A 27,429-nucleotide genomic window follows, 5' to 3' on the forward strand; every position below is an offset into this window, starting at 1 on the left:
CATGAAAGGACAACATTTGTCTGTTAAAGACACTTTACTTGCATGTTCAGCTTTGTGGGTACATACAAGTGTAATGGGTAGATTATTTGTCATAGTAAATACCTTTACATACATACATGGAATGTATTCTCTGCTTTTGACCCATCCTTAGTATTTTAAGGAGCAGTGTGCAGCCCCTAGTGAAGCACTCGGGGGGCAATTTAGTGTTAAGTGTCTTGCTCAGGGACACTTCGTCATGTGAACTAGATGTATAGATGTATAGGAACCGACGTCAGGAGTCAAACTGTGTGCATGTGTGTGCATGTGTCTTACAAGGGCCATCAACAATGCTTCCAACAGAAATCAGCTTATCTGTGATCTGTGTACACTGCATGCTGAGTGCAGATATACATTAAAAGAAAACAAACATGACCCAGTCAGATCACCACATGCTATTCACAGAGCCGATCAGTCTTACTGACCTCGTGGCCATAAAGAATCAGTGCTATAGAGTCATGAGTGCCATTAAGCCCCGGCAATGGCAACAGAAGCAGCTGCATTTAGTTTGAGTTGACTTCATCTTCATGGGAAAACAGAAGCTCTGCACAGCAGCAGGATTACCAATAGTCCATCCTGCAACATGTGCAGAATGTCCAGCGATTTATAACCTAAGACCTATTCTTGTGTGTTATTCTTTGTTGGTGCAACAGTTTATTAATCAACTGAGTGTTCATCTGGAACAAGACGAGAGCTACTCAGCAGAAGGACAGATGTTTCGTAGGATGTCCATATTGTGTTTAGAGAGTTTCTGTAAATGTAGGAGTCTCTGCAGCAAAAAGGGCTTTCAAGTCTTGCAATTCATGCTTTTTTAAATTTAGGCACAAGCCACTTGAAATGTCAGCCTACACCTCTTACGCCTTTTTGTTCAGGAGTTGTTGACTGTCAAAGGATCCTCATTTTCATGCAGGTTTTTTCATGCTTTCCTTTGAGCCCCCTTTTTTTCTTCTCTCTCTCCTTTAGTCCGTTAGCAAATATCCAGCTGGTTGGGTCTCTTGGTTACTCTAATCCGGACAATCGCACTAATAAGATTAGGCCTCACTGCTGTGATAGTAACCCGCTGGACCACTTCATAACCTCCCTCTGTCTCTCCCACTGTCTCTCAAATTCACTGCTGCTTTTCACCTTTTCAATCGTGACACTTGTATGCATTGCCTTTTGTGTCAAAACATATATAAATAATAATTTATCTATGAGTACTTACTTATATGAGCGTAAAAAGAAGCAAAGAGTCAGTTGTTTGGCAGGAAGCTGTAGGATCCAGATTCTAAATGCGATTGTTCTGAGTACAACGTGTTGTGTTTAGTGGCTCCAGACTCTCAGGCTGTACAGTCACCAGGTTTGACACAGCGAGATGAATGAAAAAAAAGGACCCCAGATGAGACGATCCCAGATGGGCGCTGCCTGGCTGAAGCCAGCTGTGACTTGGTGATGGAGAGAATTAAAAAAAAGGCGCAGGAATGTAACCAAAAGACTGTAATTGTATCTTTGAGCTTTTTCAGTTCAGTTCCCACTATTCAGGTCAAGACAAAAGCTTCGAAGTTAAGGATGTAATCCAAAACATGTGTGCTGCTCGCTACCTCCGGCTCCACTGTGGTGGAAGTCCTGCCACGGTCTGTGTGCAGATTCTGAGAAGTATTAACATAATGTTGAGGGTTGTGGAAATTTCCCAATTCTGCTTTTGGCTGGAGAGCATTTAGGAAATGACTCTGGGTGAGATGACAAAGAGAGATGTCTAGTTCAGACGTCTCTCAGCTGATCAAGGAGAAAGAGGGACATGAATGTGATTCAATGATTGAGATTTATGGGGGTCAGTTTTTAAGACCCTGGAGTCCCGTGCTAATTGCATCTTCCTTAATAACCAATTTAGAATCACACCTTCCCCGATGGACAAGATGATCCGAGTGACCACAGACTTAGCTGCTGATGCTTGCTGAGAGGGAAGTGATCCATCTTCATCCTGAGCTTTCTCAGACAGAGCTTAAACTGAGGTGGGGGGCAGATGGTGCTTCCGCTGTCCAGCAGCGAGTGAATTGAGTTACTTTTGACCCGTGTTCAAAGTAGCCATCACTATTAGTCTGGGTGGCCATGCGGCAATTACTCAGTCGCTAATTAGTGGCAGAGAGTTAAAGGACAAGGCCCATCTGTTTCTTAAAATCAGATCTAAGGAGGGCTGCACTATACTTCCTGCAGTGAGGTATAGATTATTACAGCAGCACACATTTGAAGCAGTGGCTTATCTCATGGCTGCTTTTAATTACTGTGTATACTGACCTTCAACGCATCGTAGACCGCAAAACGTTGGTCTAGATTAGCTGTTTGAAAGCTAGTTGTCGAAAAAACGGCATCATGTGAAGGCTGTAAGTTAACTAGCGATCTTTTTTAAGATTAATTATGAATTATTTGATCTGACAAGCAGTCAAAAATGAAAAGATATTCAGCTCATAATCATTCAGGACAATAAAAACTGAAAAGAAGAGAATATTTTGCTTTTTTTGCTTTAAGAAAATCTGAAAATAGTTGCAGATAATATTTTTTTGTCAATTGATAAATACATCTGTTGTAGCTATCACTTCTAAGCAGCATGGCTGACTCTGGGAGTTGTAAAATGGTTACTTTGACATGTTTTGGGCCCAAAGCAACATGAAAAAAAGAAATGAATAAGAGAAATAAAACCCGAAGGATGACGTATGCTGTGTCCTCACTGATATTCATCCTTCACTGAGTGACCAAAGTCAGATGAGCTGGCGTGTCGTGACTTCAATAAGACTGAAAGTCATGCCGTCTGCTTGATGTTTCACTAGAGACACTTTGTTGTCATGCACGCCCATCTTGATCGCATGAGATGACAAATACAGCACATTGCTCATCGGCTCAAAATCTGCTCCTCTTTCATTTCTATGATTAATAACTGCACCAAAGGCAACAACACAATTGTCCATCTGTTATGAATCAGACTCAGCAGTCTGTTCTGATGAGAAAAGACACAGCGAGTTTACTCTTCACGATCGTCACGTGGACTCTGACTTTTCATACCTTCAAAGGGAGAGTGCATTGTGGGGCTTAATTGAAAAGTCCGCTGCATGTATGTGTACTCGAGCTTATCGTTTAAAGTAAATTCAGACAAAAGAAAATCACACGAGCGTGTGTGTGTGTGTGTACCTTGAGAACGGGGTGTGTATTCTCTGTCGTGGGTGGTTGTGTTCACTGCCTTTTGTTTGAGCCCACTGTCAAAGCGGAGGAGGGTGGGAGTCGGGGGTGGCGGGGACATTGAAAAGAGCCGAGCGGACAGAGACGTTGCCACATGGAAAGGAGCTGCCGTGGAATAGTCCGCTCCGACTGGCAGATACTAGTCGCCGATGGGATGAGAACCTTTACAGAGCACAAGTCTGGATGGGACTGCGTCAAAAGGCCAAGCGGGACTAATTTGTCATGATTACAGCAGGTAATGAAGAAACCATATTTTACTGTCTGACTAGAAACTCAAACAATCATTAAGTTGAGGAATGTAGGTAGATTAAGTTTGTCTGTGTGTGTTTAGAAGATGATTCTTTCAGATTATATGTTGTTTTGTACACACACCTGTGTGGCTTTAATGTGCAGCACATGACTTCATGTACAGTTGGTGTTGTTACTCATATCTCCTGCACACAGCTTAACAGGAGGATTATATGGTGTCTTCACGGAGACGTCATTTTATATGGATATTGTTTACCCGTTTGAAAGTGCAGGCTAATATATTACTGGACAAACTCAGGTCATTTTGGGATCCAGGGGAGGATTTAACCTTATAAGCCCCGTTAAGCCCCAAGGCATTTTTTAGGATTTAGCTCGAAATAGCATGCCCAAACTAAAAAGGGTGTATCTCTGCAACCACAAGGGCTATTTGAATAATTTTGGTGTTATAATAAAGGCAACCCTTGTGAGCTTTTGGTCAGATGTGTAAATATTAGTATATATGTTGCTGGCTAAGAGTAAATAAAGATTGAAACACAGAACAAATAAAAGTTCCAGGTCCGCCTATAGAAAAAAACACTTTCAGAATGATTATCTCCTTGAAATGATGCTTCATTAAGCCCTGAAGCTCTCCCAAATCATAGCACAATATGTGAACAGTCTCTCTGCACTGTTTTCACTTGAAAAAGTGAAGCAGAACAAAGTCAGATTGGGTAAAGTACAGACAGAATTCAGGCGAGGTTTCCAAAATTTGCATTTCGGCACATTTGCGCATATTTTCGCGCATCTATGACATTTGAATTTTTTCATGTAGCAAACCTTATATTTTACTTTCATATGACTAATGGTGTTAAATAAACTTGTATCAGTGAGGATTTACTGGGGAAAATGCATTTTTTCAACAAAAAAAAAAAAAAATTTCTTAAAATGTTCTTTGGTTCGTATCTCGGTGATGCTTTGCAGTAGAGGGATTTGGTGAATAGATTTGGAATCTGTGTGGAATTGCCTTGCTTTTTGCTATTTGTCTTTTTCTGATAGCACTAAGCTATGGGCTGCTAGTTCCGGAAACATGCAGAGTGGGCTGACTGAAAATTGACTGAAAATTATAACTATTTTATTTTAATAATTATTTTAGTTGGTGTTTGAGTTGTGTTGAAATGGCTGACTAATTATTGTAGCCCAGGTTCTCTTGTTTAATTTCATGTGTAGCATCAATATATTTGTTCATGATTATTGTAATGTTTTACACAGTTTAATTAAAATTTCAAAAAAGGACCTATATAGGTCCATTCGGGGCTTAAATTAACAAGCCATAATCTGTGTTCAACAAATTAAAATGATTTGAAAATCCCTTCAGCCAAAGCTAATTAAAACTGGTGGATTTGAACAAAGTTCAAATATGTGTCAATATTTACTTTGAATTTGTTTACTTTAATGCACTTCTGTTGGCAGACACCGTCCTCTCCTTCAGGTCCTCGACCACCCTGCTTTATTATCCAGGGATATTTAGTTTATTTCAGATTGCTTTAGTTAAGTGGATTATCACTCATTAAAGTTAACAACAACTACAGCACCAGCTCTACCAGAAAATCTAGAGGCAGATTGTTGATGAATGTCCAAAGCAGCATCCGCCGTGTCCCTTGGTTACGAACACACACAGTGCAGTTTGTGTTTCCTGCTTTCACACACCACTGGTCTAATTTTGACAAGGATTGTAAACTAACAATTATTTCCATTCAATTAGTCTGACAGTTATTTTCTCAACTATTAGTTTTTCTCTCTGAAAAAGCTCGGGCTGATGTCTTTAGATGACTTTTGTTTTGATTGACAATCAATCCACAACCCAGAGATGACGAGGAGGTGGAACGAGTGCTTTAGAAACGACTTAAACAAATAATCGATTATGAATATATTTGCAGATTTCTGTCAATCGACTTATTATTTCAGTTTTCTGCTTTTTCAGCAGTTTAATGAATGATACATTTTAGAACTACCTGGCTGTTCTTGCTCTATACATTTCCATGAGGATAATCAAAACATAGTTGATTGGATTTTGCCTCCTTATTAAGTTGTTTTGACCTATCAGCAGCAAATGTAGCCAGAAGGGACAAAGCCTCGCTGTATTACATCAGAGGGTTGTGAGTCAAATAATTGAACAGGAAGGGCTCAGCACACCAGGGCCTGGTGTACTGCAGTGTGGAAATGATCTGCTTTTAAGTTTACTGAACTCTTGATTAAATAACCTATGCTAAGAAAAAGCAGATTAAAATGAGTATGTTTTGGAAAAGCATTGCCTGTGTCATACAACTATATAGTCTATACTTTAAAGTGGTGCCAATGTGCTCATTTGTACATCCAGCATTCTGTATGTTATTGTGGTAGTAGCAGTAGTAGAAGTAATAGTAGTAGTATATTTAAACGTTTCGGCATGTGTACAAACCAATCTTTTAGTCAAACTCTGCCCTCATGGCAACCAAACTAGAGAGCAGCCTGCACGGATAGAGACATGATTTGAGACTCTCTTACCTCCTTTCACCCAAAATTCATTCAAATTGAACTCACTGGTGATCCTATCCTCATCATGTGGAGGCTGGTGGGGTGGAGGGTGGGACGTAGTGCATCTGCCATCTGTCCCATCGTGCCAGGGTCCGGCTGTGTCCTCCTACCCGCTTACATAGGCATGTGCACACACACAGACACACAGACACACACACACACACACACACACACACACACACACACACACACACACACACACACACACACACACACACACACACACAGCTGGGGTCAGATTCCTGCCAGCTTGGCTTATCCTAAGCCAACTTGCCGTGTTTACTATTAGTTATATTGCTTCTACCTGCTCTGTGATCGTGGTCGTATATAAGGCTCATATATTAGCATTCATATTCCCTGTTTCCTCAACTCCTTCTCAGTCCCTCGTGCTGAATAAAGAGCGAGCGGGTCGCGTTCACACTGGCGTGCAGCGACTACCTATTAACAGCGTCTTTTCTTTACGAGTCGATCGAATAGAAGAGAAGCACTCGTGCAGTTTTCAAGCAGTTTGTGTGTGTGTGTGTGTGTGTGTGTGTGTGTGTGTGTGTGTGTGTGTGTGTGTGTGTGTGTGTGTGTGTGTGTGTGTGTGTTTTTGAGCTTTTTGGCTGAGTGGGGGTTGGGTGCTGGAATAAAGCAGCTTTGTGTCTTGTGAACTTGAGCCACAAGTGCCAGCTGGCAGGCTGTTATGCAATCACAACAGAGATGCACACATGCAGTACACGCTGCATGTGGCCACGTCGTCGCATACATGACACCCACACCTCACGGGCACCCCGGGGCGCTTTACTCTGACTCCACCGGTCCCTCAAACAGGCGCACCCACCTCCAGACTGATTGTAGGGATGAGTCGGAGAGGACTCGATGGGGTGTAACATGAGGCTCAGGGAGATTATTGCTCCCATCTTCACCTCCCTCTCTTAACTGCCGCGGGATTGACAGCCTGGCTTATGTCAGCGACCTCATTTCCTGCTTGTTTGGTAGTAGCATGTTTGGGATGGGAGATCCTCAAACATCTGAGATGAGATTTAGTTGGAGTGTGAAAATGCATTATCACCACACACTATCCATACGCGACAACAATTTCTAGTTCAGATGTTTCTGTGACGTTTTGATCTAGAGATGGTGTTTTTATTTAACGGTGTAACAACAACTATTGTATTAGTCATTTTTTACTGCAGTGAGTCTCGTTGAGTCAACCGCAAGAATGTGTGTGGGCTGGTTTGCGACATAATGTCTCCAACGCAAAGTGTGTTAATAAATGATATGGTTACAAAGCGGGAGTGCCCATATGAGAGTTATTATATGAGAGTCTTTACTTTTAGAGCCCTGCTGTTTGGGTTTGTTTTAAGAGCTGGCCTAATTACCTGACCTTTATGTTTTTCTTCCTCTGGCTTAATTGTGGGTTAAAAAATACACTACATTCTTTATATATTTTCTTTGTTCTTTCTGCATCTGGAAGACAGGGGCCGATGTAAACCTGAAGCCGGGTTCACGTTTTAACACGGCGGCTTGCACCTTAGCACCTGAAGCTCCAGGAGAACCCAGCCTCTCGAAATAGTTGACATGAGATCAGCTTCAGCTTGTGTTGTAAATCAGTAACAAAAAAAAAAAAAAGTCCCCAGGGATGAAGCTCAAAGCGGTCTTTGTCTCCACAGGAAGATCTGCGTTCACTGCAAGTGTGTGCGAGAGGAGCATGCCGTGCGCTCGGTGCCGGGCCAGCTGGAAAAGATGATGACGAAGCTGGTATCAGACTTCCAGAGACACTCCATCTCCGACGATGACTCGGGCTGCGCCTCCGAGGAGTACGCGTGGGTCCCACCTGGGCTCAAGCCCGAACAGGTAACAACCTCGATGCCGGGAGTCAAACACAAAACGCTTCACTGTTAATCGCGATGGACATGTTCACACATACACAAACAATTAGATAACCATGTGAAAAAAATGTTTTATGACCGCAATTGAATAAATTGCTCTCTGAATGAATAAATGTCTCTCTGCGCTCTGTCATTAAAGCTCTTTGTGTGAACACACTTGTCTCCTCATACAGGTATACCAGTACTTCAGCTGCTTGCCAGAGGACAGGGTGCCTTATGTGAACAGTTCGGGGGAGAGATACAGAATCAAACAACTTCTGCACCAGCTTCCTGCCCACGACAGTGAGGTAACCTTGCTGTCACTTTGGCTTCACTCCTGGTGTGTTCTAGTGGTGTGGGGACATGCTAAGCACATGCAATCACTCAGTCTAGCAAGTTTTCTGAATCACAATACAATAATACATTATTATTATTGATTCTGAGCTATCTTTTGAACGTTCAATAAAAAGCTTATTTTAAGCTTTCTTTATATTTCCAAACATGGATTTGTTTGTTTTTCTTTTAATGGAAAAAGGAAGAAAAAAATGATTATGCTGATATTGTGTGTTATAATACTACTATTATGTTCCTCCTTTTACCTTTAAAATGTAATTTGCATTGGTTTATGGTGATTTATTAAATACATTGTTTCATATTCATTTTTAAATGAGCATTTATTTAAAAAACTTTGAAAGCTGTGTTCCTCAATGTGTTTATTAGACACCAGGATCACTTTTGCCTTTCTGTTCCCAGAGTTTAAACAGAAACTGGTAAATATCATTCTGTTAAAGGCTCCATTATGTCAGAATAATTTACCATTACACAATAAATCCAAAGCATCTTTTGGATTATTCAAAACTAGCCTCTGTGTATCACTTAAAATCCAGTTGCTACTAATGCATACTTTTATACTTTGTCAGGACACTATTTAAAATAGAATAATACATCCCAAGAGGCATTTATACAATAAATACAATATCAATTATAGATATTAAATGAAAATATAAAGACGATAAAAGAAAGGACTTTATTCATCTCACTGAACCTCAGAAGTAAATGATGTTTAGAAATAATTTTGCCCAATATATCAACAAGAATATCTGTGTTGCCCGCAGTCCCAGTACTGTAACACTCTGGACGAGGAGGAGAAGAAGGAGCTGCGTCTGTTCAGTCAGCAGAGGAAAAGAGAAAACTTGGGCAGAGGCGTCGTCAGACTCTTCCCAGTAACTATGACGGGAGCCATCTGCCAACAGGTAGAGCAACATTTGTATTTATGTCTAGAAAACATAACAGCAGCATCCTGATATAACTTCAAAGGGACAATTCTGCATCTTTTCTGTGAATATCCAGTCAGTGTTGATGTTAAGCTAAAGCAATTCACTGTCTCTCTCACACACTCCCTATGCGCACACACAAATACACACACACTCGCACTATGCTTGTAAATCTTCCTTGCATCCAACTACTTCACTGTTCCTTCAAATATTGGCGCTAGATGCAAGAAGAACAACAGAATTTGCAGCTGCAAACTCTGCTTTCCGAGTTTATATGGCACTCACTGAGGAATTTATTGCTTCAATCGACTATATTTACCATCAACACTGATTGAACATTCACATAAAAGGTGCCAAATTGTCCCTTTTAATGTTTAATGCATGCAAGTGAAAGCTTATTAAAACCCATCGGAGCCATGCTGAAGAAGAACCTCTTTTTATAGGACTGGATAAGGTTCAGGTGCAAGTAGGTGCAGGCATAGCTCAGGGGCCACAGCCCACTGGGATGTAACGATTACAGGGCTGCAGAAGCAACCTGCAACATTCACCATTTATTAAAGGACATGCCCTCTAACTTTTCCGACCGCACCCCGGTCCCAACCAAATCTGTGTTTCCAGTGCGAGAGGCAGATCTGCGGTGGAGACATCGCGGTGTTTGCCAGTCGGGCCGGACAGAGCGGCTGTTGGCACCCTCAGTGTTTCCAGTGTGCCACCTGCAGCGAGCTGCTGGTCGACCTCATCTACTTCTTCCAGGACGGACAGATCTACTGCGGCCGGCACCACGCTGAGCGGCTCAAGCCGCGCTGCCAGGCCTGCGACGAGGTGAAACCCCAACCTGTCTCAGAAACATTCATCAGCAGCAGGCCTTTGCAGCAGGTCTCTAAAAGTGAAGCATAGTGCGAGTCAGAAAGCAAGTATCTGGCTGGTCCAAGACTACTCAGTTTCATTGTGCATCTCTCACCACTACAAACTGTCCACTGAAGGCATAGTTTTGAAAGGTATCTTAAAAAAAAGTTGTATAAGAGATGGGGCTTTTTATTCAAATGCACCCTGTGCAGAAAGATCCTTTTAATGTTTCCCCAAACTAATCATCAGTCCCTGTCTGGTATTGTACTATATCTGTATCTAATCATGTCCCTGATCAGTGAATAGCAGAGGGGTATTTGCAGATGTTTCTAGTTGTTTTAAATGACTTCAGTGTGATTTAAGAGATTAGTCGACTAATGGATCTGCCACGACTGACCTACAAGAGTTCTTTAGACCCAGAGGATGACTAAGCCTGCAACAGGGCGCCCACAGCATCTTTTTTCTTCTTCTCCTATCTTGATAACCCAGATCCTCATTTGTACAACTAATTTGTTTACTTCTGTACCCATGAAGTCGTCCCCGCTGTGCTGAGTGACCTCTCTGTCTTGCCGTTGTGTCTCAATCCTAGATTATTCTGGCAGATGAATGTACGGAGGCAGAAGGAAGATACTGGCACATGAAGCACTTCTGCTGCTTTGAGTGCGAGGCTTCGCTGGGCGGTCAGCGTTACATCATGAAAGAGAGTCGACCGTACTGCTGCTCCTGCTACGAGTCCCTGTACGCAGAGTACTGCGATACCTGCGGAGAACACATAGGTACTGAATCACATCTAAAGAACTCATGTACTGGGTTTCTATACAGCTCAAATTCATTATCAAGCAGATGTTTTACACTATTTATCTGGTAACACTTGACTTTAGGTAGCCTTTATAGGCAGTGAACAAAATATTTAATTAATCGTTTCTAACACACTTTTATGTGGTGTATTTTTTAAAGTACAGTATTTGTCTCCAATTGTAACTACTCTTTTGAAGACATATTACAACTGTGTTTTATTATATTGTCTGTCATTCATTCATAATCTGTTTATCCATCAACATCCACTTCATTGCCCACAAAAGGAGTTAAATCTGTCTTCAGATTATAAACAAAGAAAGAAACTGCAGAACTACTGATATTTGTACATCCTAGAGATAACAGAGATAACAGAGATAGATGTTGAAATGGCTCATGTAATCATGAAATCATTTCCTCTCAGGTATCGATCAGGGTCAGATGACATACGAGGGTCAGCACTGGCACGCCGTGGAGTCTTGTTTCTGCTGCGCCCGCTGCCAGCTACCTCTTCTGGGGCGTCCCTTCCTCCCTCGGGCGGGGCTCATCTACTGCTCCAGGCCCTGCTCGCTGGGCGAGGACCCCAATAACTCCGACTCCTGTGACTCGGCGCTACAGAGCAAACCGCCTCAGCACAGACGCGGCGAGACGGCAGAGAAACACCAGCAGCCACAGTGCGGCTCTCCACTGCAGCCACTAGAGGGCACCATCTCTCCTATAACTCCTGCAAAAGACTGCATTCACACTGCAGTGGAAAACAGAGGTGATGATGCTACACTGGTGTCATACTTTGATGTTATGTAGGTCGCACTGCCAAGAAATGACCCTCTGAGTATCTTTTAAAGACTGTTCTCACACATTGACTTGCTCTGCTTCTCTCAGGTGTCCACTGCACTGCTCCAGTTCAGAACGGACTTCCTTCACCAAGTGGACATTCTCATCCGAGAGGCTCCTACTCGCCTCTTCCCCACATCCATCTAGGAAACGGCTTCGGTCCATCTTGGCCCAGTGACCTTCCACATTACAGTTTACTGCCGGGGGACTCTGGTGTCAAACGCTCTGTCGCAGATCTTCAGTTCAAGGGAGAGCTAAATGGAAATACTGGACTAACTGGCCTTAATTCGAGGGGAACCTCAACTAAAGACTGTAGGAACTGGGTGGAAAGGACAAATCAAGTAATGCAAGGTATCAGAAACCACTGACGCCTTATACGAACAACAAAGTATCATTGTTCTGTAATTGTATAATCTCATCTCGCTCTGTATTAACTACTTGTGCCCCTCTGGTTTTCTCTCTGCAGTGTTTCCTCCACAGAAAAAATCCCACCTGATTTCACCGGACTCGCCTCCCAACAACCCATCCGTCCTCCCACCTCCTCTGCCCCTCAAGTCTCGTGACTTAGTGCCCCTGGACTCACCCCAACCACACCTCCCCCAACTAGTGGACAGACCGTCTGATTCTCCGCCCCCGCTGTCCCGCAGTGGCACAGCTCGGGTCAGCTTCAGAGAACCAATCAGCAGCAGCTACTCTGTCGAGGAAAACGAGGATGAAGATGAGAATGAGCCAGAGCTGCCAGAGGAAAAGGAGAACCTGCAGGAGGAAGATGAGATGGAGGGAGGTTTCGGAAGCAGGTTGCATCTACAGAAGGGCATCCCGCCGCAGATGGATCTTCTGGGTAAGAAAAGGCTTTCAAAGAGATGAAACATTGACTGGCATAGAATCCAGGGGTCAAATTGATTTTGTTTTTCTCATGATTTACATTTTCCCCCCAGATGGATCCTCTTACCACCAGCGGAGTCTGCGTCGTGGGTGGAGCCGTTGCCGCTTCCCCTCGGACCCCGCTCTCCACCCGGGAGCAGAGAGGCGCTCCAGACGCCCGCGACCCGACCGGCCTCGGCTGGACACCCTGGAGTGGAGGGGCGAGAAAGAGAGGGACAAGCGGGGCTCCGCCGCCGCCGCCTGCTCACTGACCCTCCAGCCGGGCCAGTGCAAACATGAAGACTCTTGCTCGACATGCTCTTCATCCTCAGACTCAGAGGAAGAGGGCTTCTTCCTGGGACAGCCCATACCTCTGCCCCCGCAGCTCCGAAAGCCGCCACCCGAAGAGGGCAAAGACAGAGAGGGAGACGAGGAGGGGGAGATGCAGAGAGACTGGGGACTGAGAGGCAGCCTCAGGCGGAGAAGAGCTCACAGTCTTGGTGCAAAGGACAAAGATAAAAATTGTGCTATTTCCTAACCCCTAAGGTCAAAACCCAGCATTGTTGTTTTCTAAATTATGGTGCACAAGAAGAACTAATGACCCTTCATTTCTCTGGTAATTAGTTTTACAACGGTGACGTAGAGGTAAATCCAACACATGTGCAGACTTTTCCACATCGTTCCAGACTTACTACTCGGCTAAAGAAAGCACAATACACCTTAGAAAGGTCACTTACTTTAACTTAACCGTATTTACGTTTGTTTGACTTTTTTGAGATGTTACATTGTAGAAAATGTGAGCGTGTGAATCATGTGAGAAGTGATGAACGTGGAATGATTATTGTTAGGATTATATTGTAACTTCCAAGAGAGCACTCACTCCTGCGTTGCAGTTTATTATAAGTGAAATGTTACTTCTCTTCATGGCCATCATTTACACATGCAAACTTACAGTAGCACACATGACCACGAACCGCCGGCTCATTCCTCTATCGTGGTTTGTCAAATAAAATATTAAATACATCTTATTTTTTGTAACCCTACTGTAACCATTATCTGTGCTCTGATGTGCAATTTGTATATGGCTGTAATATATTACAGTTATGAATAATAAATGGCCAAATATTATGGGATGGAGTGTGACGAACTGTGGTAGTTTTATGAGCGGTTCAATTTGTTATGTGTGTCCAAAACGAAATACTGCAAAGTTTGTACACATTCATGTCTTTAACCCAAAACACTTATTTTTATATATTTGGTGTAGGTCGCTGTTCTTTCTAGTTTTATCTTGGGTAAAAGGCAGAGGTTATAATTTCTGTTTCTGTTTCTCAGATTGTGTTAGACAATTTTATGTTATTAAATTTGTCTAAAGTGTTTGCCTTGCTGTGAACTTTATTCCACACTTCACGCATACCGAAACATTCAACACAGACCTTTGAACTGCCTGTCAGCAGATGCAGATGAGCTATGACTCCTTATCATCTAGCCAGCAGCACAAAACAATGGCAGGGTCATGTGACACAAAATGAGGCCAGATTGCTTCCTTGTAGGAGAGCGATCGGACCAATCAGCGAGAGGGGGCGGGCTCAGGAGGAGCACACATGAGTTGTCAAACAGGTTTGTCTTGAGCTGCTGCTGTTCATTTCAAACACTTTCGCACTCATTCTGCTCAGCAGGGCCGCACAGTGTGTCCTCTGGGCGACCGAGAAGCTAAAGAGAGGCCCGGCAGATCAACGGGGACTGAAGGTGAGTCTTCTGTCGGAATACCAGAGGTAAAATAACCAAAACTGTCTTTAAGAGCTAACCCACACCTTCATAGAAGCAGAGGTGAGCTTGTCAGGACAAGACTGGTGGAGGCCTTAAGTACATGTGGGACATTTCTTTTGTTGTTTACCTGCCCACCCTTTGTGCCTCTGCTTCGCTCCATGTTTGTCATTTACTCTCAGTGGCAGAGCATGCTGGCACTTGACTCAGAAACATTCAATTAGTGGCTCTATTTTTGTTTTGTCTGACTCACCTCTCGACATTCCTCTTTGCTTTGTAGTAACACGCCAGCCTGCTACCTTTTTTTTTAATGATATACATCATGGTGCTGGTGGTCTTCACTTCCAACTTTGTTTTTATGCAATCTGTAGACGTCAGGTAAAGAGAGGAGGCTCAGAAAAGGTCCATGCTCTGTCAGCAGGAGTTTGGCCTGGCTCAGACTGGAATGGCAAATATGTAGAGAATGTGACTTGCCGTTGCAGACTGATTCAAACAGTATCTTAAGTATATACAGAATTGCAGGAAAGGCCTCCTTACCAAGTGCATTATTGTGACCTTCGCCAAAGTTCGAGGCTTATCACTGAACACGAAGAGCGATGCTCAGTTGAACCCCCGTTGTTATGACTTTACTTAACTTACAGAGGCTCGTAGATTAGGAAGAAGCCTGTTGCAAACCCTGGCAACTGGCTTCTGTATTTAAAGATGGGGAGCCATTGTTCCCATAGCAGCTGTTGGTGTGTGTGTGATCTGCTCTGTATGGCCTCCAGACAATAGCTTGTTGACAGCTGTCCTGATGCACCTCCCCGTCTCACACACACTTCTGCCACTCTTTTCACGGGCCTTCTACTCGCTGAAAATGAAGTGTCAGTTTTATTGTGTGTTTGTCCACGAAGAGATGGATGACTGAGGGTGATTGTTCAGATCCGTCGGTGCCGGCAGCCAATGAACTTGTAAGATTTAGAAGGCTTCCGGCGGCTGATTGGCTGCAGTCTTTAAGAAAGGGGATTTATGGGTAGACGTGTCTTTGTGGAGGTGGCTGTGTCCTGTTTGTGTGACAGTACTAAAAGTGTCTGAAGAAGACACTTGCTTGTCTTTCAAGGTAAATGTTTTATTGACTGTTCTTTGGAGTTCGTTATTGAGCCGTCTCTGTCCTGACTTGTGTGTCTCTTTTCCACAGGAAGTCCGAACGTCAGGGAAGTAGAGCTCATCTGAGATGCTCAGTTTCTGCAGAACCGGGACATTTATTTCAGGGTAGCGAAAGAAAAAGCTGTGAACAGAGAGTGCTCAAGGACCGGTGCGACGACTAGTTTTACAAAATGCCTTTGGAGACTCTCCAACACCCAGTGAGACAACCGGCAAGGACTACTGGAGCACCCCCACGCCTGCGGCCCAAGGGGCCAGTGGGGCCAGACTTCTTCCGTCAATTCAAGACGGTAGCAGGCCGACCAAAGCAGAGTGCGGTGGAGAGGCTGGAAGCAGACAAGGCTAAATATGTCAAGAGTCAGGTGGCTCTGTCTAAACCGCAGCCAGTCAGGCCGACTGAGGTGCGCACGCCTCTGCCGAACCCCAGCACCGCTCTGCGGCCCACCAGGAAGACCACCACCCAGACAAAACCGAAGCAGGAAGAGGTTCAGCTCGACTTGGAGCACCTGAGCAACCTGATCAATGGCGTGAATGATGGTGCCGCTGCCAACTCGGAGTACAGTAAAGCTCTGGGTGGTGCTGCCGCGTCTCGCAGCTCCCCTCTCCCCACCACACCCGCAGGGGCTCAACAGAAAAAGGAAAGGCCGTGTCCACCGCCTCGTCCGGACTGGTCCAGTCCAGCTAAGGTGAGGTTAAAAACCTCTGGGCCTGCCAGGGTGGAGAGTCCCGGCTCTTCTGGGTTCCCAGCTGCAGGGGCCGTACGCCGAGTGGACGTCATGCCTCAGGCCAGCCCCGTTAGGACGGCCTGCAGACCACCTCAGTACATCCGGCAGCCCCTCCAGCCCATTCCTCTACATTCAAAGTTTCCACTCCGCCCGGCTACGTCACACCTGCGTCTCTTCCACACCAGGACAACACTACGCCCGTCCCCTCTGAAACCTGTTGTCGCGCCGTCTAAACCTGACAATCCTCCCTCCTCTCCAGCCGAAACCCTCGGCCCTGCTCCACCTCCCCCCAGCCTCCCTGTTTTCCCCCCTCTCTCCCCAGCAATTACCCGTTTGTCCTCCTCCAGCTCCAGGAAACGTCCCTCTCTGACGCGGTCTAAGTCCGACATGAGCGACCGGTGTTCTCGAGCCGGGACGGAGCTGGAGCGCTTCTTCAACCTGTGTGGTTTGGACCCTGCAGACCTCCAGTTGACTGGATCTAATTCTGACATTGTGTCCATGGCCCGGTTCCGCAGCGTGAGCGCTCCAGGGTCCGAGTGTGCAGGCTCTGGTAAAGAAGATGAAGAGGAGGAGGATGAGGATGCTGGCAATGCTGCAGAACGTGTTCCCTATGGTGTTTCTGTCATTGAGAGGAATGCAAGAGTAATCAAATGGCTGTATGGACTCCGTCAGGCCAAAGACAATGCAAGTAAGAGCACAAATTTATAAGATGGCGGTAAAGGTCTGTAAGGTTTAGAAGGAATAGAAATGTCAACGTGTCAAAATTGCACAATGCAAGGAGTGATTGGATCCCATGATTGAACTGATGTGATGGATGCAATTTGTCTGCCAAGTAGTTAATTTCCCTTTTGTCCCTTTTTTTTTTTTGTTGTCTTTTTTATTTTACAAATTAGAAATGTTATGACATTTTTGTTATTGGAAAAACCGAACCCTGAGAAAGTAAAATACTGTCTTTTTGTGGGTCTCATACTCAGGGAGTCAAAGTGTCATCGCTGGTCACAAAAACAAACAGAATTAAAGACTGAATGACGAAAACATCTTCTTTGGGGGTCAGTGATTTACTTCAGAGAACCGCAGAGTTTTAACCCAACAGTGATGCATTCTTCCTCCGAGGGATCAGAGCAAACTCTCCTATGACGCCATAACATCAAAGGTAGATTCTATGGAGTTCTCGGTCCATATTATAATTCCTCATTCTTGTATGTGATGTGTGGAGTTGCTTTTAAAGCTCTTTCACTTTTGCTGATCGAGAAATTGTCAGGGAGAGGGAGAGCAGGATCAACCGGCTTCATTTGATGGAGAGATTCACTGCTGTTCCACAAGAGGTCAGAGCAGTCCTGACTGAGAATCTGTGCTTTTAATGATGGTCCCAATTCAAACCTGTTCAGAAGTAGGAACTGCTACTTACAAAATAGTAACACGTCAACTTTCATTTTTAAATTAGTTTTGTTTAATTTTGCACTATTCTTAGAGATATATCCAAAAGTTGCATTCGTGAACATCAAGGAGAGCAGAGTGTGTGTGATTCCAGTTGGATGCATCATACCAGTTGAACCAGAAGGAGGTATTTTAATTAAATGTTATCTTTTAGAGGATCCACATAAACGGCATTTAAAACCTGCAGCCAAACTCCATGAAAATGTTCTAACAAATAGAGTACAATTCTGATTATTACTCCTCACTAATGAATCAAGTTTTGTAATAATCTTTGTTGTTCAGCCAGCTCATTCATTCTTACTGTACGGTACGAGCAGGTGGGCTGGACTACAGCGCCACACTTTCAAAGACGAAGGAGTTGTTCAACCAGATCTCAGTGGCAAACGAGTGGGACTTGATTACAGATGTGAGCGGGTGGAGAGCGCTGTTGTTATCTGCATATGGCGTTGATCTTACGCTCTTCAAAGGATGAGTTGTCTTAATCATTTTGCGAATCAAGTACAGACATTAAAGAGTCGGTTATTAAACCAGACCACAGATAGAAACTCTTGCAGTGAAGGTCAGCAGAGGGTAAGTTTCTCTCGTGTTTTTTTTCCTACTTTTGCATTAATATAGGTAAATGTTAATTTTTATCAGTGTAGATTTTGTCTTTTGTAATACCGCAGCTAACATTATTTCATGTAATTCAACCAGCTCAACAATATTGTTACATGTTTTCTGGATTGATGCTTTTGTGAGAATAAAAAGCCCAATTTGAGATTAAATAAAACAAAAAACATTCATAAAAAATGTTAAACAAACTTTTCATACAATAAAAGAACAAATACCCTTTTCTCAAAATGAAAAAAACCTGCACTCAGTGAATATTTAAGAATTAAATAAATATTGTCAATTTACATTATTTTGGGTCATATGAACTTAAATCCACGTCACCTATTGTGATATTATTTCATATTCCATTGACTATTGTTTGGTTTGAAAACACGGTTTAACGGTTAACCAACCTGGTGATTCTCTTTTCACGTAACTTCCTAGGCAAGGCAAGTGTATTTGTATAGCACATTTCAACAACAAGGTGATTCAAAGTGCTTCACATGAAACCATTAAAAGTTATGTATTTATTCAATGCATTTAGCCAGCCCTTGTATGGGACTATAGTCCCCTGGTGATATAGTTATGTAGATTTGTGTGTCATCTGCATAATTATGATAAAACACTTTGTTGTTTTTCATAATCTGAGCCAGTGGAAGCATGTAGATGTTGAACAGAAGAGGCCCCAGTATTGAGCCTTGGGGAACACAACATGTCATCCTAGTCAGCTCTGATGTGTAATTAGCTACCGACAAAAAGTATTGTCGGTCCTTCAAGTAGGATTAAAACCAGTGAAGTGCTGCGCCAGAGAGCCCTACCCAGACATTCAGTCTGTCTAGTAGTATGTCATGATCGACCGTGTTGAATGCAGCACTGAGATCCAGTAATACTAAGACTGAAGTTCTGCCACTGTCTGTGTTTAAGTGGATGTCGTTGAAAACCTAAACAAGAGCAGTTTCAGTACTGTGGTGCTGACGAAAGCCGGACTGGAAGACATCAAAACAGTTATTTTCGGCCAAGAAGTTGTTCAGCTGTTGAAAAACTACTTTTCCATTATTTTACTTAAGAATGGGAGGTTTGATATTGGTCTATCGTTTTTCAATATTTTGGGGTCAAAACTAGCCTTCTTTAGCAGTGGTTTAATAACTGCAGTTTTTAGGGATTGTGGGAAGACACCTGAAAGAAAGGATGTGTTTACAATTTGTAAAAGATCTGTGGTCATGCGGTGTGGAATATTTTTGAAAAAGTGTGTTGGTAGAATATCCAAGCAGCAGGAGGAGGTTTTCAGATGTTGTATAATGTCTTCAAGGCTTCTTTGGTTAATTGAGTGAAGTTGTGTCATGATATTTGAATGGATGCTATTTAAAAATGTTGACAACACATATCCTGTGGTTGGTGTGGAGCCACCGACTGCTTGTCTAATTTTCCTAATTTTATTAGCAAAATAGGAGGCAAATTGATTACATGCTTACGTTACACTTGGAGCGTAGCAGTTACGACACCGGAGGGTTTGTTAGCCTGTCTACGGTAGCAAATAAGGCGCGTGTATTGTTATTGTTTTTGGTTATGATGTCAGAGACGAAGTTCCAAATTATAATTTTGAAGTCTCTCTTTATAGATAACACAGTGAACCTGGAGATTAGTTTTTCGCCACCTGCGCTCAGCTTTCCGACACTCTCTTTTCTCTATTCTGACCAGCGTGGCATTTCTCCAATGGGATCTTTTCTTACCCGAGACAACCTTCACCTTAGTGGGAGCAATGGCATCAATAACATGTTTTACTTTAGAATTGAAGCCATCCACAAGCTCATTGACTGAGATGCAAGAGAGGGCTGGTGTGGAGAACTTCTGAATAAATAGTTCACTGGTGTTTCCAGTGATGTAACGCTTTGTCACAAACTGGGTTTGGACATTTTGTGTGTAGGGAGATTGCAACCTCAAAGAAACCACAGAAATGATCAGAGAATGCAACATCAGGCACAGAATGTGCCCCTTGTTGTGGGTGGGACCTGTTACATGCTGAGTCCGATCATAGTTATCAAGGACGCCACAGAGCTCTGTAGACCCTCTGTCCTGGGGATTATCAACATGGATATTAAAATCGGCAACAATGACAAAACAATGAAAATCAATACAGATTATAGACAGCAGTTTAGTAAATTCATCAAAGAAGGTTGCACAGTATTTAGGTGGTCTGTAAATGTTGAGGAATAAAACTCGACTAGAATTCAGAGCCACAGATTCAAAGGAAGTAAAATGACCAAAAGACATCTGCTTGCATTGAAGAGACTCATTATATAAAATAGCAACTCCACCTCTTTTCTAATGCGCTCTTGTTTCACTCATGAAACTGAAGTTGGGAGGTGTTGATTCAATAAGACAGCTGCACTGTTATCTTGGTCTAACCAAGTTTCGGTAAAAACTAATAATGAAATCATTGATTAAAAATGTTTTTCCTGACAGAGACCTGACATTTAATAAAGCTAAGTTTAATGTGTTTAAAGCTCTATTTGTCCTATTTATTTGGACAGGCTGACGAGTTATGAATGTTAAATTGGATACATTTGCAGATTTACTAATGTTTCTTCGCAGCCTCACCTTTCTTTTTCTATAAGTCAGGACAGGAATTAAGAAGGCTAGCTTCATACAGGGCCCCGACTGTTCCTGGAGATATTCAGTGGTGTCATTAGCATTGTCGTCCGGACTCAAAATATATAAATTCATGTCTTTATTAGGTAAGGGAGATAGAAGATGGCTGCGGAGCCGTCGTGGAGGCTCCACGACTGATTTATAGAGTCACAGGTTTTGTACGTCTGCATGTTTTTGCAACGTAACTGAACCGACGCAAGAGAACCACATTTCTCTTCTTCTTCAGTGGGAAAATGTTTGAGACTATTGTGACCAGAAGAAATCTGAATTTCAAACGTTCTGCAACCCACGCTCTCGCTGCGATAGCTGTGTGAAACGAGTGTGAGCAGATGATCTGTATCTGATGTGTATTCACAAAACAGCTAAATGTTTGAACTGATTTTTTATTATTTTTAATAGACAACAGAGAGATTTTCCTTCCACTCTCCTGTCTGTTCTTCCCTCTGGTCTTCACAGGGGTCGGGGGGGATTCCTCTGGCCAGGAAGGTGTGTTATGCTGTGGGTGATGTCCCGTATCAGATTACGACAGCAGCTTTAAATATTTCCCTGCAGATCTTTCTCCTGGATGTTGTGCAGGTACGAGTTATAGAGCTGTTCTCACAAACAGCGGCTTAAAAAATAATCTGCATCTCTTCACAATATATGTGATTGTCTTCATTTCAAAGTGAAAGGTACCTCTCAAGTATTTCACAGATAGAGGCCTCTTATGTCTCCATGATTCTGTTCGTGAGTCGGGCCTGGGATGCTGTGACTGACCCTCTGGTTGGATATCTGGTGAGCTGCAGTAACTGGACACCCGTCGGAAAGCTCAGGCCATGGTTGGTGTGCGGAACCGCATGTTGAACACACTTCATATTGAATTAGGCTGCGATTCATCTGCGGGCGCTGTATTCAATTCCCACCATGTTTACCCCACAGGCTGATTCTCTCCACTCCGTTTGGCATCCTGTTCTATCTGCTGCTGTGGTCTGTGCCACAAGGTTCGATGTCCCAGGGCCTCAGCGTGCTGTGGTTCCTCACAGCGGCCTGCCTGTTCGAGACCATCATGAGTGTAAGTCAGTGTGTCACAAGCATTTATTGCTCAGTAAGTACTTGTACTTCACTTGCATATTTCCATTTGACTATACTATATACTTGTACTTCAATAATTCTCAAAAGGGAAATATTTTACGTTTGACTATTTTACGTTAGACATATAATAGCTTTATAAAGTACAATAATAAAGTTGTGGCCTCTTGTAACTTCCGGTCCTATATTGTAAAAAGTGAAATGTTCATATAGCAGGTCTAAGTGCTACATATAATATAATACTATATAAATACTGTGAAATTATCAAAACAATGTTGTACTTTTAATCCAGTGCACTTTTGAATAGAGGACTTTTACTTGGAATGGAGAATTATTTTACAATGTTATACAGCTCCTTTTTTTTTTTTTTTTTACCACTTATTCCCTCTTCATCTTCCTCATGTCACCATGGTGACAGAATGTCCTCCTCGTCTCATGACACTGTTGCAGCTGCCGTTTTGCTCCGAGCTGCGTCACCATGGCTACTGAGTTTCACACTGCTCATGGGCTGTCAGTGGGTATCATGTGTTCCTCTATCGTCTATCAACAGTGCTACAACGTCCCCTACCTCTCACTCGGCATGTTCCTCGGGGGAGATCACAGAGACAGAGACTCTGCCACGGCCTACAGTAAGAGTACCAATGAATCACCTCAGATCCTTATGGCAACAACACGAGACCAGGATCTCCCTGCAGCGTTGGAACAAAGTATATTTACTCGAATACTGTACACATTCGAGATACTTGTAATTCCCTTTTATGCAGCTTTATAGATAGATATATAGATGTTTTTATTGTCATATGCACAGTGAACAGAGTTACTTCTTATAATGAAAAGTTTATTTTGCTAGGTCCTCCTTCCACACAGAAAGTTAAAACTGAAGGAATTAAAATTAATAATACAACAAAAAGTGCTATAAATGCTAATAGTATAAGAAAATATATAAAATAAGGCACAGCAATATGAGAATAGTATTGCACAATCAGTTTCACTGAGTGTATAATTGGATTACCCAACAGCATATAAAGTAGTTAAAGCACATTTACAGCAAGTAAATGTAACATACATATCATCATACATTACATGCAGCTGTAATGGTGATCCAAAACCATAATATAAAAAACACTGACAGGAACAATTCACTGCAGAATGAGTAATTTTACTTAAGCAGTACTTTCTTCGGATGCTTTTACGGTATTGAATACAGGTGGAGTATTTCCCCTGTAGCCTACTTTGACTTCAGTGTAGGATCTGAATAGCTTACTTCTTCCACCACTTCACTTCTTGTCACCTCTGACCTTCTTTGGCAGGAATGAGTGTGAAGATGGCGGCCATGCTGTTGGCTTCTGTAATGCAGGGTCAAGTCATAGCTGTGTACAACACAGAAAAGCAAGAGAGCTGTGAACATCTGGTTCCGGCTCATGAGACGGTACCCCAGAGCACATCCTCACCACAAACTGCACCACTTCAGAAAACGGTAGATAAAATGTAAAAAAAAAAAAAAAAAGTGGTCACAATGACTAGCACTCATATTTCTTTAGCAGCCCAGCAGCATTGCATTGGCATTGTACTCGCATGGTCCCAGGGCTATCTTGTTACCATGTAATTAGTGTAACATAGACCTAGTTGTGTATTCTTTCTTTCCTGTAAGGAGTTAGTTTAGCTTTAACGTTACATGAGAAAATACAACCAGTCTTGTATTTGTCCATTAAATATAAAGCTAGAACCAGTAACAATTAAGTTAGCGAAGCCTAGCATACAACTAGTAGCTCTGCCTGTTGATAACAAAAAACATGCCTTTTGCACCATTAAAACTCAATAATTAACACAGTATGTGTTGTTTGTTTGAATAGTACAAATAGTGATTTTATCACCTACAACCCGAGTCTGGCTAGCTGCTCTTTGCCAGTTTGTATGCTAATAAGATAACCTTTGGAGCCAGTGAAGATGAGTTTAGCATAAACACAAGGAAGCTATTGCCTGAATATGACCGTTGCCAATAAAATCCACATTAGAGCGACATTAACCTCCATTATTAAGACATTATATTTTCTTTTATATTTATTTTGTTTACAAAAATTGAGCATTGAAATGCTGAGTACTAGCTGCTAGTTAAACCGCCTTGAGCACAAGCTTCAGATTTAACGTTAGCTAACGAACTGATGAGTGGCAGGAATATTCTCATTTAATCTAACTAGCTCAATCTCGGCAAAGGGGAATATTGTGTATATGTAATGTTCATTTTACAGTCATTAAACCGTTCATAATAATGTCTCTGTGTAGCATAATATTGTGCTTTATTTATATGTAATTGTTTAATTTGTGTATTTTGCCCCCTAGCAAAAGGCATTCCTGACCTCAGCTCTGATCATGGGCGCCTTGTTTTTCCTCTGCAGCCTGGTTCTCTTCCTTGGGGTGAAGGAGCAGCGGGGTGAGACATGTAATGTTTAATTTATTGATCTCTCTCTCTTATCTATAGATAGATAAATGGATACATTCAGTATTTGAGCATTACACCTTGTAACTCCCCTTCCTTGACGTTCCCTTTTGGTTTTATTTGCAGCTCCTATCTGCACTGATGACAAAGTGCGACCGGCCTATTTGACCTCGCTGAAGTTGCTGATATGTCACATTCCTTACCAACGACTGGTACTCGGCTTTGTGTTCACTGTGCTTGCTTTTCAGGTGCAGTGTTGCATGCCTATAAACCTCGGCTCTAATGAAAATTTGCTGATGAGATGTATTTTTTTTTTAAATGCATGCATGTATTTAATGGTTAGAAGCAGAGGAATGGTTAAACCATAATTATATGTGTGTAATTCATGTCCTGTATCTCTTTTATCTCAGATGTCCTTGGGTAATTTTGCCCTTTTTTGCAGCCATGCAGCTGGGCTGGGAGCCCAGTTCAAGCATCTCATACTCGTTCTGCTGGTAAAATGAAACTAGAATCACACACTTTGCTCATGAAGATGTTTATATATGCAAACTTTTAAAAAAGCCTTCTATGGATTTACAAAACAAGAGACATTTTACATTTTGAAATGAAAAGGTCTCCATATTTTTGCAGGTTTCTGCCTCTGTAGCAGTTCCTCTGTGGCAAACAATTCTTCTGAGAATAGGAAAAAAGGCCACGACTTACATCGGACTATCAGTAAGAAATCACACATATCCCTGTATAGTAATCTGTATGATGAGAGTACTTTTCCACACCTTCAATCTCCTTCTGTAAGGCCTGTTTCTGTCTCTCTCAGCTCTTCATCCCAGCAGTTATTACAGTTGCCTGTTTTCCCAGTAACCTGCCAGTCTTCATGATTATGTGCATTCTGATGGGATTCAGCGTGGCAACCATGTTCTTGCTACCTTGGTGAGTCAGCTCTCAGCGAGGACACACTGTTATAAAACCTTTCTCAGACGGCCCGTCTGATCTAATCAGCATCAGAACTGAATGTTGTGCACATGAATCATTCACATCGCCTCCACCTGACCCGGGCTGGTTATGAATATTCCAGCAATGATCGGTTTTGTAGACTGGTCAGTTCTCCTCATCTAAATTGACGTGGTGGTTTTTTATATGACACATGCCAGATTGTTCTGTACCAGGTCTATGCTCCCAGATGTGGTGGACGACTTTGCGGCCAGACACCCCTCCTGCAGAGACCTGGAGCCCATGTTCTTCTCTTGTTATGCCTTCTGCAGTAAGCTGGCTGGCGGCCTGTCTGTTGGCATCTCAACCATGACATTACAGTGAGTCAATCTTCCGTCCGCTCACTGTAAGTGTTATGTACGTCTGTTGGACCTTCACGTTTTTGGTTTTCTCCTCGTCTGCAGGTTTGTGGGCTACAGAGCGGGTGCCTGTACCCATGGCGACGGAGTGGTGACGGCTCTGATTGTGCTGTTCTCGCCGGTTCCCGTCGCACTTTTGCTGATAGGGATGGTCTTTTTTCGCTCCTACCCAATCAATGAGAGGCGATGCTTGCAGCATCAAGAACAAGTGACCCCAATTCAGTAAGTGGCTTTTTGGGTGAATTATCCTCTCAAATGGCCTTTTGATTTGCCTACTACATAATATACTCCATGAACTTCCAACCTTCAGGAACTTTAGAAAAAGCATATATAACACATGGTCGGACCATACTTTTATAAAAATAGGGACAGAAAAACATGCACCTCAAAATAATATTAAAATTATACATTGGTGATATCTAAAAAATAATCAAAAAATGCTGCATGTGAGTTGGTACATTCACATGAAAAGTTCAACAACCTGTCAACATCAAAAACATATATGGGAATTAGATCGACTTACAAAGAGTCAGGCAATCCTAAGAGAAAAACAACAAGTACATGTGAAGTCTTGGGAGTATAAATCCCGGGCATCTTTGGGTGGAAAAATATACTGCAAAGCATTTAGATTCCATAAACATGGCACATTATATGTGTCACATTTTCATTATTATCAAATGGCTCCTGACATGTCATCTTTAAAGTAGTTATAATAGATATTTTCATAATAACAACGTATTAAAAGACGATGAGAAAGGTGTCACCCATAGTGATGAACCTATAGTTTTATCACCCGAATCTACAGCTCCAATCCTAGCTCATTATTTAGCTGTCCGACCTCCAACTTTACTCTCACTGCTTTTATAGCGTCGTTTTCATCCCCGTCAGGCACCTGTTTTCACTGAAAAAGCTCTGAAAACTCACTGCACACTACCTGCTGAGAACCAAACTTCAGGCACAGTGACGGACTTAGTCGAGCCTTTAGCAACTTAAGAGCCAGATATCTCCCGTAGCAGCTGTAGAGGACAAAAACAGAGATAGAAAATAGGAAATATCTGACTTGCATTCATCAGCGAGACAGAAAAACGTCTCTAAATGATAATGTTACTCCATATTTGCTGGATGTGTAAATAAGCAACTGTTTGCCAATAGGTTCACCGTATCAACTTAAAAGGTGATGAAATGTCAATGTTGAGTTCACAACTTATTTTTGCTGCTCCCAACTGGCCCAGAAAATATTTCATAGCAGTTGATTCAAGTTCAGTCAGGGGTCTGAATTTTAAATAGCAGCCCTGTTATATACGGATGCGAAGTTACTTTGCAGAGTTTGTTTGCATATGTTAGCATTGCTACTGCATTTCAAGTCAATATAAATTAAATAGTAATTTTCGGTGATATGCTTGTTCATTTTCTAGTCTCGAGTTAGTAACAAGCTGCTTTGATAATTTATACGCAAAAAGACTGTTATCATTCTTTCCTGGTTAATAGTATCGATCTCATTGAAATTAATATTTCTCTTAAAAAGTTCTGAAAAAAAGCTAAAAACTATTTATAGTAAATATACATACATGTTTTGAATCTATAGTCACAGTCATTATTATCTGTCTTTTTATTCTTCATCTGTAGCCCAGAAGCCACATCGTCATCATCAGACCCAAGAGAAAACACAGAGCAGCGCTCCGTTGTGCAGCCCCATAGAGCGACTTCACACGATAACATGAAGAACAACATGTCGCACAAGTCAAATGCCTCACC

The 27,429-nt window shown here is 42.5% G+C and overlaps 3 protein-coding genes across 3 annotated transcripts; all 3 read left to right on the top strand.

Annotated features, from left to right (window-relative positions):
• Window positions 1-7,762: 7,762 nt before the first annotated feature.
• On the top strand, window positions 7,763-13,873 carry prickle3 (prickle homolog 3). Its single transcript, XM_079226646.1, has 9 exons — window positions 7,763-7,887; window positions 8,096-8,209; window positions 9,017-9,154; window positions 9,794-9,997; window positions 10,611-10,797; window positions 11,241-11,579; window positions 11,699-12,001; window positions 12,117-12,491; window positions 12,589-13,873. The coding sequence occupies exons 1-9, from the start codon at window positions 7,777-7,779 to the stop codon at window positions 13,050-13,052; spliced, it is 2,235 nt and encodes a 744-aa protein (XP_079082772.1). The 5' UTR covers window positions 7,763-7,776; the 3' UTR covers window positions 13,053-13,873.
• Window positions 13,874-15,486: 1,613 nt separating this feature from the next.
• Window positions 15,487-17,136, top strand: fam110a (family with sequence similarity 110 member A). Its single transcript, XM_079226779.1, has one exon. The coding sequence runs from the start codon at window positions 15,595-15,597 to the stop codon at window positions 16,852-16,854; it is 1,260 nt and encodes a 419-aa protein (XP_079082905.1). The 5' UTR covers window positions 15,487-15,594; the 3' UTR covers window positions 16,855-17,136.
• Window positions 16,856-25,900, top strand: mfsd2al2 (major facilitator superfamily domain containing 2a-like 2; the record flags this gene model as incomplete). The annotated part of the gene is made up of 13 exons (XM_079226507.1): window positions 16,856-16,861; window positions 21,280-21,399; window positions 21,517-21,647; window positions 21,742-21,874; window positions 22,442-22,520; window positions 23,202-23,368; window positions 24,232-24,322; window positions 24,455-24,576; window positions 24,739-24,822; window positions 24,959-25,042; window positions 25,143-25,255; window positions 25,492-25,635; window positions 25,720-25,900. 13 exons carry the CDS (start codon window positions 16,856-16,858, stop codon window positions 25,898-25,900), a joined length of 1,455 nt encoding a protein of 484 aa, XP_079082633.1.
• Between the last annotated feature and the right edge of the window lie 1,529 nt (window positions 25,901-27,429).

The sequence above is a fragment of the Taurulus bubalis genome (assembly GCF_910589615.1).
Source record: "Taurulus bubalis genome assembly, chromosome: 11".
NCBI classification, from domain to species: Eukaryota; Metazoa; Chordata; class Actinopteri; order Perciformes; family Cottidae; genus Taurulus; species Taurulus bubalis.